General features: G+C 32.8%; 1 protein-coding gene across 14 annotated transcripts in view; it reads right to left on the bottom strand.

Moving 5' to 3' along the window:
- LOC132727612 (far upstream element-binding protein 1-like) overlaps window positions 1–10,358 on the bottom strand; it is a 33,253-nt gene extending 22,895 nt beyond the window's left edge. For 6 of the 14 annotated variants that reach the window (XM_060713170.1, XM_060713171.1, XM_060713172.1 and 3 more), the window contains exons 1-3: window positions 10,207–10,357; window positions 6,992–7,085; window positions 1,583–1,621 (exon numbers count right to left, since the gene is read on the bottom strand). In XM_060713170.1, the coding sequence (XP_060569153.1) occupies window positions 1,583–1,621; window positions 6,992–7,085; window positions 10,207–10,254 (181 nt within the window). In that variant the 5' untranslated portion in view covers window positions 10,255–10,357. Of the gene's footprint in view, window positions 1–1,582; window positions 1,622–6,991; window positions 7,086–10,196 lie in introns of all 14 variants that reach the window. The other 8 variants (XM_060713179.1, XM_060713184.1, XM_060713175.1 and 5 more) reach the window with 7 other exon arrangements.
- Between the last annotated feature and the right edge of the window lie 8,207 nt (window positions 10,359–18,565).

Here is an 18,565-nt window from a genome sequence, read left to right as displayed (position 1 = left end):
GCAAAATATATATCGTCAAAACATGTACAATCAAAATATAGGCATTACAGTTTATCAAAAATCAAATTAGGCATTACAGTTTATCAAAATCAAATTAAAAACTATCGGAACAAAATTGGGATTTTTCACTCCCATAGGCATGCATATATGTGTTATTAATGTGAGAAATTAACGAAATTACAACTTCTCATCTAAAAAGCATGTTAATAAATTTGGAATATAGTGATAAACAATACTGTACATCTACACATTTTCATATAAAAATTTTGAGCTGGAAAAATCCCAATGTATGTTGACAACATTATGAATGAGATAATGACATGAAATAAAAAGGTCAGAACATGGCCCGGTATAATTTTCTCCTCTGAAAAAGAGTATAGGATGACACATAGCTCTATCAAAAGCAGATTGTTGGTATTCCTTTATAAACTTGAAAACTTTATTGCAAAAAAAAAAACAAAAAAACTTCTGAAGATCTATCCATCTGTAAACATCCCTATTTCATCTCCATTTTTTTTTGTTTTTTCATCACTAACAGAATTATGATCAAAATCTACTTTCCATTGATACCAATTTCAGTTATGTCAATTATTAAAGTACCTTTAAATTTATTTATTTGAGACATTATCTGTAAGCCTATATCTCAGTTTTACAGTAAATCTGAAACTTTTTGTTTTTCAATGAAATTTATTCTATAAAATTAATTAATATAAAAAGTTGTTCTTTTCTTTAATCGACAATGAAAAAATTTCACACAGTGAACTTGGTATAAATCTCCAGAAGTTTTTGTTGGGTTAGTTTTTTTTTCTTCATGAACATAGACCTGTAGAATCCCGTAGAACCCAAATCATAATTTCAAGTACCCCTTTATGTCAAAACATTAATGTCACTCAAATTGCAATTAAAATCTTAGCGTAATGCTCAAAGCAGAAACAAAACTTTCATATTAATTATATCGAGCAACCAATTAGAAAATGATAAGTTGTGAATTGTTAAAATAAATTTCTTCTTGTTAAAATTAATATGTTCTTGCATTGTTGCATCTACCACATAATTATGCTCCTTTTTTAATTTTTATTTAATCCAGGGCAAAAAAATTTTGTCTGTTTTTATTTAAATTTAAAGCAAATCTTCAACGCTAATTATTAGAAGCTTATTTTGCTTATTCATCAAGTACAAAGACTGCTTTGGTATCCATAAATTTCATATCTGTTGATCAAATTATTTTTACAAATACTTTGTGCTAACCCGCCCCCCCCCCTCCCCCGCACCGCCCACTTAAACTGCCTGACACAAAGTTTAATATCAAATCTATAGACATCCTAATTTATTTGCATAGCTTAATAAAGCAACATTCATCTAAGTATTACAAGATTACTGATTATCAACAGCTATCATTCAAATGAAAAACACATTCAAGTAATACTTGTTCAACATAAAACACATGAAGAAATTATATGATAATATTAATAGTTCCTTCCCCTTGACCTAACAAGTGAAAATAACAATCAATGTTAATTGCGCAGCGTGACCCCCATTAAAAGGGTCCCAAAGTGTAGGTTATAGCATGTAAAACACATACGGTCCTGCAAGAAAGGGCTCCTCTTTGATTCTGGTTCGTCTGAAACAAAACATTTCAACACCTTGCTAACAAACAAATCATGCCTCAAATCACTTGTAAAGTAATAAATAAGTACTATTGTAAAGTTTAGCATAAACATTTCAATGTTCAAACTGTTAGTTGCAAGAAAATTATCTTGACAAATCAAATTAATTTGATATTCAGTTACATTATTTTTCAAAACTTTTACCCACTTTCAAACTATTTTATTTTCAAAGTTTTGTTCATTGTTTTTCTCACATCAAGATGCAGTAAAGATTCCAAAATAAGTATTTTTAGTTTAAGCATAAAGAATTAAATATTTTTCCAAAAATATTTGTTGTAAGCGCAATTTTATAAATAAAGCAATCAATTTCTGTTCCACATGATAGGCCTTATGCAGGGCCGGCAAAATCTGATTTTGACTTACTTGTCCGTTTTTATGTGAAGCATTTTTTAACTTGTCCGTATGATATTGACATAGTTAATTCTTGAAAATTTTCACTTGTCCGTACAGGCTGTCGGACAACCTGGGCAATACGGACAATTGATTTTGCCGGCCCTGCCTTATGCTTCTGTCTATTAAAGGAAAACACATGTGCACGATACACATTAAAGTACAATTTTTTATGTTGTAATCAATTTTGCAAAACAGATGCTTTTTTTTAAAGAAATAGGAAGGGGGGAAATATCCATGTATAGAAGCCAATAAGGGGAAAATGCATACTGTGTGGACATAATTTTCTATGATTTTGAATTTTCTGTAGGCATTTTTATGATATAAATTTGTTGGAAATTTTTTTTTTATTTGGAAATTTTTTTTTTTATTATGAAAAATATCTAAAAGTGAAAAAGGTACAATTCAATATTATATGGCTATTTTCTTTCATGGCATATCAAAACTAATTGCCTCTACTTACAAATGGCCACCCCTCTCTAAGTAGATTTTTTTACTTTGAAAATGGGTAAAACAAATTTATTCAAAGGGTAAAACTCATAATTAATCATTTTTACAATGTTAACAATAAATAATTTCAATACTTGCTGATCCAAATTAAAAAGAGAAAAAAAAGAAAACTGTCTTCATTAGCAAACCTCTTCCTTCGCATAACACACTAGACTCTTCAAGAGGACTATCACCTTCAGTACTTTTTTAAAAGTGTTTTTTTTTGCAGACAGTGGCTGAATATTTATAAACCACTTCAAAATTGAGAATTTGACATGTTGATATGGTCATGAAAAACATTGTATTATAATAATTTTACATTTAAAGGCATTGACTTCACCAGGAAAGGTAAGTTTGAAAAGATTTTTTTTTTTAATTTAACAATGGATACCAAATGTATTGAAATTGCCCATGATAACCACATTCAAAATTTCCCATTTCAAAAGGCAAAAAGCTGCAATAAAATTAACTTCATACAGCCCTTAAATACAGGCAGCTCCCCATGCAGATTTTGCTCTGTTTTGCGATTATAATAAAATAATGCTTTTGTGAGACTTTTCTCTCTTTCCTCAGTTTACTCTGGTATATGGAATTGTTCACATTTATATATTATACTACACGTCATACGAATAAAAAAAATGGGTCAAAGACAGAAAAGGCCAGGTTGCATATGTATACAAAATATCATGAGGCTGTGAATTGTTATTTAAATTTTCTACCACTGACCATTAATGTCGAAAATTTAACTAAGTTGGCAAACAGGAAGTGGATGAGCGACAGACCTGAAATCAAATCCTACATTATGGGACCACAAGTCATGTTAATGCTGTATGCCAAATATCAAGAGGCTGTGATATGTAGTTGCGGAGAAAACTGTTACAAAAAATTTCCTACCATTGACCATTAATGTCGCAAAATTAACTGTCAGCAAACAGGAAGTGGATGAGCGACAGACCTGAAATCGAATCCCTAATTATGGGACCACATGTTAATGCTGTATGCCAATGCTGTATGCCAAATATCAAGAGGCTGTGAGAAGTAGTTGCTGAGAAAACTGTTACGAAAATTTCCTACCATTGACCATTAATGTTGAAAATTTAACTAAGGCGGCAAACAGGAAGTGGATGAGCGACAGACCTGAAATCGAATCCCACATTATGGGACCACATGTTAATGCTGTATGCCAAATATCATGAGGCTGTGATTAGTAGCTGCTGAGAAAACTGTTTACGAAAGTTTTTTCCCCGCCCGCCGTCCAACATTCACCATACTATAACCCAGGTTTGCACCTGTGCAACCCGGCCAATAAATAAAATAGAGGATCCCAATTTCTGTTATTTTCTTAAATTTTAGCCATTACACAAGAAAAAACAAACATTTATATAAAATTTAATTTCCAAAAATCAACAATGGTCAAAGTAGGTCTATATGTTTACTTTGCTTCATTCTTTTTTCTCAATAATGTTAACATGTACTTAAAACTTCCATTGACACCAACAATTCTATTTTCATTATATCTTATCACAAAATCTTAATTGTAATTGCAGTTAATATTCCAAAACAAGATATGTTTGTAAAACATGTATGCCCCCTATCAGCAGCCAATTATTCATGTGATAAGGTAATTATGCATGACTTCTGACCCAGTGATCAAACAATTAATAAGGGTTATCAAGTATCTACTGGTCATGACCTTGACCTTTGACCCCTTGACCCAAAACTCAATAGGGGTCATCTGCTGGTCAAGACAAATCATCATACAAAGTTTGAAGTTCCTAGGCCTAAGCGTTTTTACTTAATTGATCAGAAACCGTTTTTACTTACAAGGTCAATGTGACCTTGACCTTTGACCCCTTGACCCCAAAATCAATAGGGGTCATTTGCTGGTCATGACTAATCACCATGCCAAGTTTGAAGTTCCTAGGCCTAAGGGTTCTTTTATTATTGATCTGAAACCGTTTTAACATACAAGGTCAATGTGACCTTGACCTTTGACCCCAAAATCAATAGGGGTCATCTGCTGATCATGACCAATCACTATGCCAAGTTTGAAGTTCCTAGGCCCAAGTGTTCTTTAGTTATTGATCAGAAACCGTTTTTACTTACAAGGTCAATGGGACCTTGACCTTTGACCCCTTGATCCCAAAATCGAAAGGGGTAATCTGCTGGTCATGAAAAATCACCATACCAAGTTTGAAGTTCCTAGGCCTAAGCGTTCTTAAGTTATTGATCAGAAACCGTTTTTACTTACAAGGTCGATGTGACCTTGACCTTTGACCCCTTGACCCAAAATCAGTAGGGGTCATCTGCTGGTCATGACCAATCACCATACCAAGTTTGAAGTTCCTAGGCCTTAAGGTTCTTTAGTTATTGATCGGAAACTGCTTATACCTAAGAGGTCAATGTGACCTTGACCTTTGACCCCTTGACCCCAAAATCAATAGGGGTCATCTACTGATCATGACCAATCACCATACCAAGTTTGAAGTTCCTAGGCCTAAGGGTTCTTTATTTATTGATCCGAAACTGTTTTTACCTAAGAGGTCAATGTGACCTTGACCTTTGACCCCTTGACCCCAAAATCAATAGGGGTCATCTGCTGGTCAAGACAAATCATCATACAAAGTTTGAAGTTCCTAGGCCTAAGCGTTTTTACTTAATTGATCAGAAACCGTTTTTACTTACAAGGTCAATGTGACCTTGACCTTTGACCCCTTGACCCCAAAATCAATAGGGGTCATTTGCTGGTCATGACTAATCACCATGCCAAGTTTGAAGTTCCTAGGCCTAAGGGTTCTTTTATTATTGATCTGAAACCGTTTTAACATACAAGGTCAATGTGACCTTGACCTTTGACCCCAAAATCAATAGGGGTCATCTGCTGATCATGACCAATCACTATGCCAAGTTTGAAGTTCCTAGGCCCAAGTGTTCTTTAGTTATTGATCAGAAACCGTTTTTACTTACAAGGTCAATGGGACCTTGACCTTTGACCCCTTGATCCCAAAATCGAAAGGGGTAATCTGCTGGTCATGAAAAATCACCATACCAAGTTTGAAGTTCCTAGGCCTAAGCGTTCTTAAGTTATTGATCAGAAACCGTTTTTACTTACAAGGTTGATGTGACCTTGACCTTTGACCCCTTGACCCAAAATCAGTAGGGGTCATCTGCTGGTCATGACCAATCACCATACCAAGTTTGAAGTTCCTAGGCCTAAGGGTTCTTTAGTTATTGATCGGAAACTGCTTTTACCTAAGAGGTCAATGTGACCTTGACCTTTGACCCCTTGACCCCAAAATCAATAGGGGTCATCTACTGATCATGACCAATCACCATACCAAGTTTGAAGTTCCTAGGCCTAAGGGTTCTTTATTTATTGATCCGAAACTGTTTTTACCTAAGAGGTCAATGTGACCTTGACCTTTGACCCCTTGACCCCAAAATCAATAGGGGTCATCTACTGATCATGACAAATCACCATACCAAGTTTGAAGTTCCTAGGCCTTAAGGTTCTTTAGTTATTGATCGGAAACCGTTTTTGCTTACAAGGTCAATGTGACCTTGACCTTTGACCCCTTGACCCCAAAATCAATAGGGGTCATCTACTGATCATGACAAATCACCATACCAAGTTTGAAGTTCCTAGGCCTTAAGGTTCTTTAGTTATTGATCGGAAACCGTTTTTGCTTACAAGGTCAATGTGACCTTGACCTTTGACCCCTTGACCCCAAAATCAATAGGGGTCATCTACTGATCATGACAAATCACCATACCAAGTTTGAAGTTCCTAGGCCTTAAGGTTCTTTAGTTATTGATCGGAAACCGTTTTTGCTTACAAGGTCAATGTGACCTTGACCTTTGACCCCTTGACCCCAAAATCAATAGGGGTCATCTACTGATCATGACAAATCACCATACCAAGTTTGAAGTTCCTAGGCCTTAAGGTTCTTTAGTTATTGATCGGAAACCGTTTTTGCTTACGAGGTCAATGTGACCTTGACCTTTGACCCCTTGACCCCAAAATCAATAGGGGTCATCTACTGATCATGACAAATCACCATACCAAGTTTGAAGTTCCTAGGCCTTAAGGTTCTTTAGTTATTGATCGGAAACCATTTTTGCTTACGAGGTCAATGTGACCTTGACCTTTGACCCCTTGACCCCAAAATCAATAGGGGTCATCTACTTGTCATGACCAATCACCATACCAAGTTTGAAGTTCCTAGGCCTAAGGGTTCTTTAGTTATCACTCGGAAACCATTTGGTCTACGGACCGACGGACCGACAAGTGCAAAGCAATATACCCCCTTTTTTTCAAAAGGGGGCATAATTAAGAAACTACATATTGTCCAAAGTATTTTTCAAAGCTTTGTTTTTAATTTAATCCTCTCAAAGAGTCTTGTGACCTTTGCTCCAGTTATTTGTGAGCACACACGAGTACTCACCAAAATTGTTTGGATCAGCGTCTAATGGTCTTTTACCTGGTGATATACCATCCCCTGCACCACACTGGCCTGGTTGATTTATTTTAGCAGCGATCTGTAAAGTAAATTAAAGACAATAAAAATAAATCATTGGTGTGGCAACTGGAGGGTAGAAAATTCAAATATTGCCAAGATATAAGTATAATTTCTACCAGGTACTTTAGTATTCAAAATTAATGATTAAATCTAGCAAAACTACCTTTAATATTTTTCTACATTAGTTTTGTACTTCCTGGTTACAATCATCAAACTTCTATTGCTTGATTTGATATTGCTTCCAATGCTTTTTATTCCAAAACAAAAGAACAATAATCATCTAAAGCAGGATTGGCAAAATTTCCTTCAAATTGTATGAGAAAGTTACTGTAAAATAACTTGTTATATACAAGAACCATTATGTTTTAGCAGTGAAATAAGTATTGTAAGTTTATTTGTTTTCTATATAAAAAGTTAAAGATGGTTAAAAAAACAAAAGCCCAAGGACAGACTTCAGGGCATTTTCACCAATTGAAGCATCAAGGGCCTGAGTATGTCATGAAACGGACCTGGTATATTACAGTGTTTTTTTTCTTTATATAACTACTACCCTAAAACAGTATTGTTCCCAATAGAAAATAGACATTAAAATTCCCAATTTCCAAAGTTTAAATTCCCAAAATGGCTGTTCAAAATTGCCACAAGGCAAAGTAATTTCTCTGAAATCATTTAAATACAATATTTTTATATAAATCACCACGCAATAGTTCTACCTGGACAGTGGAAGCTGTAAGCTATCTTTATTCATGATGACTAATCTTATTTGTAGCTGAAAAAATGCATGAAAAAAATCCCAATTTAATTCAAAATAACGCATTTTTCCCAATCAGTCTGGTACCAGCACCATTCCCAAAGTAGAGAAAAACACAGACACTTGGGGTTTGGATTTCAAAACGCCTTAAAAAATCCAAATAAAATGCATATTTGTCAATCCCAGCACACGTACTGATCATATATATCAAAAAAACTTAATATAAGCCGTTTTGAAAAAAATTCATATTTCAACATCTATAATAATACACAAGATAAAAATGTTCGCCGGAAAAAATCCGCACCCCTACCATCATAAGCACCATGTATTTTATTCCATTTCCACATAATCCTTTGGTCCATCAACACATAAGATATAATTCTTCGCGATGATGGTCAATTTTAAACTTCAACGATAATATAAACAATGCAACATCCGAAATAAACATCAAGATTATCGCCGGTTTCCTCCATTTACAAAATCTTTCGATAAATTCAAACGTGACAGTCGGCTATGAAGGAAACCATCCGATTATTTGGTTCCCAAACTTAAAAGAGCTGCGCATTTTGCACACGGCAAAGCTGGGGCCACGTTTGTGGTGATACATGGTGATTATGACGGTAGGGGTGCGGATTTTTTCCGGCGAACATTTTTATCTTGTTTATTATTATAGATGTTGAAATATGAATTTTTTCAAAACGGCTTAAAGTTTTTTTGATATATATATGATCAGTACATGTGCTGGTATTGACAAATATGCATTTTATTTGGATTTTAAAGGCGGTTTGAGCTCCAAACCGCAAGTGTCTGTGGAGAAAAAAACACTGTATTACCAGATTTGTTCGTGATGCACCAATGTGTGTAAAAACTGTGTATAATGTACCAGTTGATGTATTTGATGTCAGATGCACTGGAAGTGGTGTACCAGTCTATCATTTAAATCTTTGAGGACCAATTATTTGAAAGAAATGTTAGTGGATACTGTGATACATGCACTTACAGTAACAGTTACTACATATAATAATTATGGAACTATCCTGAATACAAATATGTTTATGTAAACACAGATTATTCTTGCACTTTTTAAATCTACATGGTTTCTTGTGTAGTTCCTAAGTGCCATGGCAGACTGTCGGTCATTTAAACTGATGTATCGAAGTGAAATATGCAATTTTATGACTGTACTTATAATTTAATTCTTTAAACTGAACAGAAAGTTATTTTAGGTAAGAATTGTTAGAATGGTATAAATTTGAGAATTAAGGAAGTTAAACAACAGTGTTATTCTGTATCTAACACAAAAGTTCATTTCATATTCTTTAATCCAGGATATTGCCAATACGTGCCACAATAAGCAACAAGGAAACTAGTATTTGATTCCTTGGCTTGATGTCTAAGGTGGAGTAAACCAGGGCTTCAATTTAGTTCCAAAATTTTTAAGTCAGAGACTGCAAAATCTCTGAAATTACACTATAAACAGGTCTAGGATTTCATGATATTTACGGACAGTCTGTAAATTTTTGGACAATCCATAATTTTACAGATTTTCTTATCTGTAAATTTACAGACATTAAGTAAGAAAATAGTAGAAGTTGCATTGAAATTTAAAACCGCAGGTTAAAATGAATAAGGTTAGGTATTATATGATTAAATGTAACAGTTTGCTAAGATTCAGAACAGTTTGACGACTTTCAATTTTCACTTTTAACAAAAATTTCAAAATCATCATACAAAGATGAAACTCACCCCATTACCTTTGTAAATATAAACAATCAATAAAACAACTTGTCTTTAGCTGCGGATTTTATTGTAAAACTAAAAACAGCAAATTTCACATTGAATATCTGTAAATTTATGGATTGAAAAATCTTTAAATTTCTAGACTGTCTATAAATTTACGGACAGTCCATAAATATCATGAAATCCTAGACCTGATAAAGGTAAAGAAGGAAAAGCATTACATTTTAGAAGTCGCAAGCCAAAATGAACGACCTAAATTAAATATGTGGCCAACATGATCCTTAACAATAAAACTTTTTTAAATATTTCAGGATCCCCTAAACTAGGCTGGTGCAAATGAAAAAATTTCCACGCTTCTGACGTTCGGTTATGATTCCGTCCGACCTCCAAATATTGCAAACTACTGCCGCGTGCTCACTCTTCAAGATATCCACTAAACATTTACGCTAGAAAGTACAAAAGAATAACATTGGACCGCATAAATTCAGCTGGAAAAGGTTGAAAGAAATAAGCAACCACGAGGCTTTGACCGCGTGCGTTCCGCCAATATTTAAAATGCATTCATCTGTGTATTTAACAGTTTAAAATATTACTGAACGCTTCATTTAAATAAATAAAATACTGAAAATTGTCATTAACCTAATTATACCTGTCTAGCACGGGCAACAGCGTCAGCAAAGGCAGCTTGTGGGTCCATTTGCCTCGATCCCTAACTATTCGTATCACAATGGCGGCGCCTCTTGCCCTAAAGATCGATTACGGGTTGACGCGATTGGTCGAAATAATAGCGTCTATAAATTTGTAAAATAAAAATAAAATCTGCCTTAGTTAAACAGTCGATTAAAAGAATCGGAGTTTCTTCAAAAACAAAAATAAAATAAGTGGATAATTATTCAATCTCTTTAAAAGTGTTTTTGTTTCCTTTTATATTCAGCCCGATATTATTGGTTAAAATCTGTTTCACTTTTTTCAATTCCGTACATTCCGTGCCCCGTCTTTAGACAGAAAATAGCCTTACACTCCAATAACACTCGAATTTGTACATAGCGTATCTTTCCCTTTTTTTACCTATGAAACAAAAATTCATAGCTATATTTCTGTAAATTGCTCGCCGCAAACCGACTGTCACCATATAATGATAATTTAATTTGCAGATCTATACAGTAGGACCTGTAAAATTTGTAATACAAGACCATCTAGGAAGGATCGACAGGGTTCAATGAAAGCAACCACCACACGACCAAACACGACACATACTACCGGCAAGGAGCCCAGCAAGAAAGCAAATAATCGTAGAACAGGGCACAAGGCAAAGACATAAAACAAAGACGTTAAAATAGGTAGACAGACGTTACACTATTGAGACGTTTCACACCAAGACGGTTCACACCAAGACGTTTCACTCCCAAATGGGAGTGAAACGTCTTGAACACTAAAATAGATTTTAAAATTAATAAAAATGAACTAAAAAAGAGGATTTCACTTTTTGTCTTTGACTTTAAAATCAGTACATTATGTTTGTATATCATAATTGTTACAGTTTTGTTTGTTCTTTTTGTTTTTTTTTACTTGATTGAAAGGATCTTTGATCTCTTTATGTTGGCCCATCTTTCTTTTAAGTTAATTATTTTTTTATTTTGTTTTGAAATAAAGATAATTTTCTATTCTTTGATCAATAAATACAATTATCACATTAGTTCAATTAAAGAAATTATATTTTTTGATTAAAGGACACTTTCACATAACTAATTGTTTGATCTCTTGTAAACATGGACTTAATATGCACGTTTTATTCAAAACGTTGCAATCTTGTTACAAACATTTAACTTTGAGTAAACTTGTTTTTTCTTTAAATAGTGGGATAAAAAATGTTAAATTATTCATTGTTAGTATAGTGCTTTAGCAATATATGTCAATATATGTCTCTATATATTTCTAATTGAAAAGAAAAGGATATTGAACTAATTACTATTAATAAAACTTGTGGAATACATAATTTGTAGTTGTGTTATTGTGAAAAGTTTATTATCAAAATGTTGGATAATTGTATAGTGTGTGATTTGACTGTACGTAAAAAACAACAGGCTTTTCAATGTGATGAATGTAGTTTTTGGACACATCGTACATGTGGAACAGGTAAGAATGCATTATTTTTGTTATCATAAATATTTATATATTTTATAAACAATTTTTTAGGAAATTTTCAACCCTGTATTATGTATGCATATGTTTAAACATTTACCTAGCAGCAACTTTAAATTTAATTTATCAGAAAATTCAATTTGGTACTTTTTCAATAATTGTTATGTATAATGATCATTTGTGATAAAAAAATCAATTTTGGAGAATTGTATTAAAGATAAATGAAAATAAAATTTGAGCATAGTATATCTTTAAGTTAGACATTTTAAATAACAATAAAGCTATATATAATAATATTAAATAATAGAGATGTTGAAAACAAATTTAAACTATTATGTTCTTGTTAATTTAATTCTTTCCTTTTTGGAGCATGGGGGGATTATTTGTTTGACGGAATATAAATATGTAATAAACGAAGTACTTGCAGGACAACAGAGTTTTTACTGATTATGTCAAGTTTTGTATTAACAATATCATTTCCATTGCAGGCTGGCATCATAGATTGAACAGGAAAGCAGGGTACCAACCACTCACATTTTATAGATTAGTGCCAGCACTGCGAAGTGAGGCAGAGTCAATTGCGTATGAAATTCGCCATTTCAGTTGAGCAGTTGAGGAGAAAATCAGGGCTCTTTGGGAACAATATTGTGCAAACAACATCAATACCAGTGAACTTCTAAACAAATGTGCAGATGCCTATGGACCCCAATGTGAGAAACCTCCATCCACCAGTGAAGAGTCAGTTGTAACTAGGCTTTAAGTGAATCAGTGTCTGATTGAACTGACATGCACCATGAAACAAGTAAATGTTAACACGTGCTTATTCAGATTAAGCTTCGCCTAGTGAAAATATGCTAATTACAAAAAAAGTGAGTGAAAAGTGATATATTTGTTGTACATATTGTCATGTCTTTATTGTCTGTTATTGAAATATATTTGTTGTACATATTGTCATGTCTAAATTGTCTGTTATTGAAATATATTTGTTGTACATATTGTCATTTTTTTTTTAATTTGATTAAATTTTCTTATTGATAATTAATTAAACAAGTATCATTTCAATTGCTATTTTTTTTTTAAATCTAATAAAATAATATGAAAATGTGTACTAAAGTAAAATTTCTTAGTTATATCAAGTAAATTTCATCATTTCTTTGTTAAATCATGATCAACTTTCTATTAAATGAAACACTTTTTGCTACGATTTTTATATAACAATATTGATAACTGTAATGGTAGTGATTTCAATATTCATTGATACTGTTGTTTATAAAAATTATCATTTCTATGTTATTCTTTTAATTATTTATAAATAGAATTTTCTCATGTTGTTATTCTTACAATAAAAATTAAATTTCAGAAATTTGTCTTTCATTTAAACCTCTTATCATCCAACCCATAATTAAATGAGTAATCACCTAATAATTTATCATATGCATGAAACCAATATATTCACTCCTAATAACAGGAACAATTCAACAACACTGTGTAAACAGATCAAAATTAACTTTTCTGAGCTGTTACTATACTGTATAGATGATATTATTTACGCATTCTTTAACATTTCATAAAAAAATATTTTTACCTTCAAAGTCATAAATTATTATTAACAATACACCCAAAAGCATTAAAATGAAACATTAAATTAAATTTCCCCAAAATAATGAAAATAAAAATGATTAACTTTTCCAGTAAATATCTAGAAAAAAAATGGGAGTGAAACGTCCATACAAATGACAAATTGGGAGTGAAACGTCTAGGTGTGAACCGTCTTGGGAGTGAAACGTCTCAATAGTGAAACATCTTGGGAGTGAAACGTCTGACATTCGTTAAAATACATGTATTTATATGTTTCTGCTGTAAACTGACTATCAACAATTGACATGTTAATTAAGAGTAAAAGTCATGTGTTAATAATGAATGGTTTGATAATGATTGTAAAGTTGTATGTACTAGATACCATCATGAAAAAAATATTGTAGAATAATTAAGTCTATAAAGAACTATTAAAGGATGTTATGTAGTATTACAATTTATAGGAAATCTATGAATACAAAACTAAGGTTATCAGCAAGATGTAAGCTTAAAAATGTACGGTCAAGTGACCCTAAACCTGCCAGCCCGCATAGCTCAATCGGTTAGAGCGCGAGACTTGTAATCTAGACATTGTAGGTTCGATTCCCGGGCTGGCCAACTAAAATAATCAGTCTTTCGGACGAGACTTTAAATCTAGGTCACGTACGTGTATGAGCGCTTAAACACTTGGCACGTTAAAGAGCCAGGAGAAGCTTTTGAAATCGGGGCATATTTCTGTATCTGTATCTTGCACTATCCTACATCTAAAATGACTAATACTCTTCTGGGAGACTCGCCCATATGGGCAACCGATGGCAAGTATAAATAAACTCAAATACAACAACAACACCCTAAAGCTTTTTGAAGTTTTCTTTACAAATACTCGTGTGAAAGAATGAACGTTTTAAACAATATTTTTAGTCAATTGTTCTTTGAACATTTTTTTTAATGAACACGGTTGAGTCTTACCAGGGTGACACGGAGTCAGATTTTGATGCCTTCTAATTAATATTGCTTTAAATATTTTAGATATGCAAACAATGGTCATCTTAATTATATCTATTATTTGTAAATTGTTCAACAATGTTTTCAGACTCTGGAATATTCCCATATGTTTGTAGTCGTGGAATGATATTACCATTGTAAAGAAAAAAAGGTGACAAGAATGGTCCAAATAATTATCGTGATATAACTATTTTAAGCTTTTTTGGCAAATTATTTGCCAATGTTATAAATACATGGCTTAACTCTTACTCAGAATGTTATAAATTACTTAACGAGGAACAAGCAGGATTTCGCAAATCTTATAGTGCAATTGACCATATATTCTCGTTGAAAATACATATATTGATAGTTATCTCTGTACTATAGGCCCTTTGCATGTTATTGTTATGAAATCTATTAATAGTAACACATTGCTGATAAGAGATACAGGTAATTTTCGGATGGTTGGCAAAAAAATGGTGGCTGATAAAATGCAAAATATAGTAATTTTATATTTATAATAAAAAACTTATTTTTCATGAAACAGCTTAGTATTTTATATCATTAGAAAGGTCGTTTTACTCATATTTTATATATTAAAAAATAAATTAACAAAGCGTTTTCATTTTTTCTTGGTAAGGAGTTAAACTTGGTGCTAGAAAACTATTGAAATAACAGTTGAAAAATAGCTGAGCTTTATTTTTTAAAAGCAAAAAATGAAAATCCGCTTATATTTTAAAAATATGAATACAAAGAACTTTTAAATGATATAAGAATCTAAAAAATCGATCCACAAACAAAAAAGTTATAAGAATTTAAAAATTCTGCTGCTATATAATGTTTATAAATATTGGTTCTTCTTGCCAACCGGTAAATCTGCTAAATTCTGGTAGCAGGTGCTTGTGATGTCATTGTGCAATGGGTCTATATGCTGCTGTCAGTTATAATAAGCCCCGCCTCCTATGTATAATGCATGCATGCTCTGCCTCTCTGATACTTGTAGTTAGTTCTTATAATACACATGTAGAGTAAACATTAAAAGCTAGAAACTATCCTTCCGGTCTGTGTTATCAAACAATCCCTTTAAGGTTCTGGTTATTATTTAAAACACTACATGGTTCTGATAAGAAATTGTATTGTGCATTTGCGGACTATAAAAAGGCTTAATCACTACCGTTCATGAACAGGCTCAATCAAACCGAGCCTGCAACATTTTCAATTTTGCCGTGTTGGGCTTTCTTTAGGGATTTTGTTTTTCTCTATTTTTTAATGTGACTCTATAAATCAATCACATCTGTGGAGCAAACTACTGTCACATACAATTGACGGCAAATGTCTAAAAATAATTTATAACCTATAAACATAAATGATAAATATAACATATTTTCTCATGTGTTAGAGAAAATAACACATTGTCATTTTTGTCACAAGTAATGCTGGTGTCCGTCAGCGTGAAAACTTGTCTCCTGTGTTATTTTTAATTTTCTTAAATGACTAAAACATTTCTACTAAGTTTAAACATCTAGTCTCAATGCCAAGGAGCACTTTTGAAGGTCTTAATACTGATCATGTTGAAGCATATTTAAGAATAATTTTGTTATTTTATGATGACGGTACCGTTTTGCTTGCTGAAAGTCATAGCAATCTTCAAAATGTTTTAAATGGCATGTCTGAGTATTGTACACTGTGGAATTTACATTGTATTTGCATGTCTTAGGACAGAATGGCCGTTGTATTGTAGTGCATTCTTGTATATAGACCTTTTTACAGTACGATTATTCCATAGCAACCGATGTTGCATTTCGCGCATGCGCATTCTGCGAAGGGCAAAAGTGCAATATAACGATAGACTACATTTAGCGTACTTGAAGGCTATAAAAGACGTGATTGGTGATTGGCGGACTGCATGTGTACTGTTGAAATCTTTGTTTTATTTTGTATTTGCCACTTTAGTTGAACTTTGAAAATCGTTCTTGTTCACATCTAATGCATATTATATGCCTGACAAATGAATAAATTTTTGAAATCTTGGATCTTGACAACTACTTGCACATGCTATATGAAAATGCAGTTTAATCAAAGTATATCGCAAAATGTGTTAGTAGAAATATCAGCAATGTTTTAGTTTTTAGATTCATTTCCGAATGCAGGATTGACCATGTGATAAATATATAAATGATCTAGGATCTGAGAAGACGGACACTGGTTTACCGGACAGAAAAGAACTATATATATATATATATATATTATATATATATATATATATATATATATATATATTATATATATATATATATATATAATATATATATAAATTATAATGTTTAAGAAATAACAAACTCTATATGTAAAATCGGTAGCGCTTTCAATGCTTTCTTTGCATATCTTCAGCCGAAACTGTTTAATAAACATATAAACAAATGACGTAACGTCATGAAAAAAAGCGGGAACGTTAAATGATAACGTATTTCCCGGCAAAACACAATATGGTTATTTATACTGAAAAATAGAGAATACGGACATTGAGCATAATCCGTACAATCTGGCAGTGAATAAATGACATTTATTAAAGGGAGGTAATTTAAAATTCACAAGTTAATGATTTTATGGCCACAAATTGTATGGTAATTAAAAATTTTTACTCAATAAATATTGCTACATAAACGAACAATTGGCCTGAATAAAATCGCAATCATTTCTTTTCATAATTTAAAAATGAAGAGATTGTAATAAATATGAAAGTACTTGTATATATATACCTTGTTAAATGATTTTAACAATGAGCATTTAGCTGTGGTTTTAATAAAACTTGATTAAAAGTTTTTCTTTTTCTTCTCTAAAAATTATCACTTTCGATTAAATATCTTAAATAGAGGGAAAATGCTAAATTTACCTCCTGAACAATTATGTAAAGTTTATTTACTTGTAACATTCTGAGTTTCTTCAGTGTTTGTTTGTTGCCTATGTAAAAGTCATACGTTTACATAATTCATTTTTGTTTGGCCAATATAAAACTGTTCTATATTGCAATATAGAACACGACGTATTTTCTGTGATTGTGTCATATCAAGGTAAAAAAAATTTGTTATTTGAACTTATTTAAATATTAGAGGCGAGTTCAGAAGTCTCAAGAACCCAAACAATGAACAGTGCTCAAACTACGGGTAGATTATATGGTTTTTATCTGATGGATTTCGGCCAGTTACAAGCGACCAAATACGTGCTAGACATTCAACAGGTTCAGTGGGTTGGGGGTGACCTTGAACATCCTATGGCAACCGAGTTTGGAAGCTTTGAAAACTTTTGCCAGTTGACGGAAAAGTTGAATGTTCTTCCTAGAGGTATGTTAAATCTACAAAAACTTGAAAACAAAAGTTGGGAAAATACAGAAAAGTATGTTTACTATAATTGTAGTGCTGCACATATGGTTAGTGAACCAACGACTCAAAACTGTCTAGAATATAAACAATTTAGATATAGAGGCCCTTCAGAGGAGAGGTTAATTTGATTTTCTCCGGTATCACTGAAAAACATGGGAGAATGGGCGAATGCTAGAGTCCTTGATTGTTCTGAAGACAAAACTCAAACTTGAGAATTTAGATTCAATATAGTTGCGTGCATATCGAATGGACAGTATAAGAGGCCAACGATCCCGACAGGAAACACCGAAGACCTCGTGTATATAATGTAACATTCAGTGATGTAAACTCAAGTTCATGATATTACTAAGCCAAGCAAAGCAATTAAAAGGGTTTCTACAATAAGCACCCTCTTTTTGACTCCCCCGGGAAAAATGCCAATCCCAAGGAAGTCTCTCTGGGCCAAATTTTAAAATTTGCGGGCCAAAACATGGGGGCCGCCCAAATGTAAACTTATATTCCCACACCTTTTACTAGAAAGGCCTGTTTAAAAAAGACTTTTTCCCCAAAGATTGGCACCCCGGTACTCTCACTTTCCCGGGAGTCACTAATTTTAATGATAAAATTATAAAAATCTTTTAAAGGGGACCCACACCGTTTGGGAAGCCCGGAAATTCCTTTTTAACCTTTCCATTGTTTGCGAAAAAAAACTGCCGCCCCCCCAACCCAAAACCTTTCTTAGCACCGGGCCAACTGTAGTTTTCCCAGAAAAACCCCAAAAAGGAAAAAACATAAATTTTCCCGAGGCAATCACATACGCCGTACGATAATTTCTGGTAATAACACCACCGAAAGTGATGACACACTTTAAAACTATTACACACTCCCAACGATAATTTTCAAGCGGAAACTCCCCCAACAACTCACCTCGTGGTCATCTTCATCGTA

This window comes from Ruditapes philippinarum, unplaced genomic scaffold (assembly GCF_026571515.1).
Source record: "Ruditapes philippinarum isolate M1 unplaced genomic scaffold, ASM2657151v2 ctg662_1_1_1_1, whole genome shotgun sequence".
NCBI classification, from domain to species: domain Eukaryota; kingdom Metazoa; phylum Mollusca; class Bivalvia; order Venerida; family Veneridae; genus Ruditapes; species Ruditapes philippinarum.
This window is presented reverse-complemented; position numbering and strand designations above follow the sequence as displayed.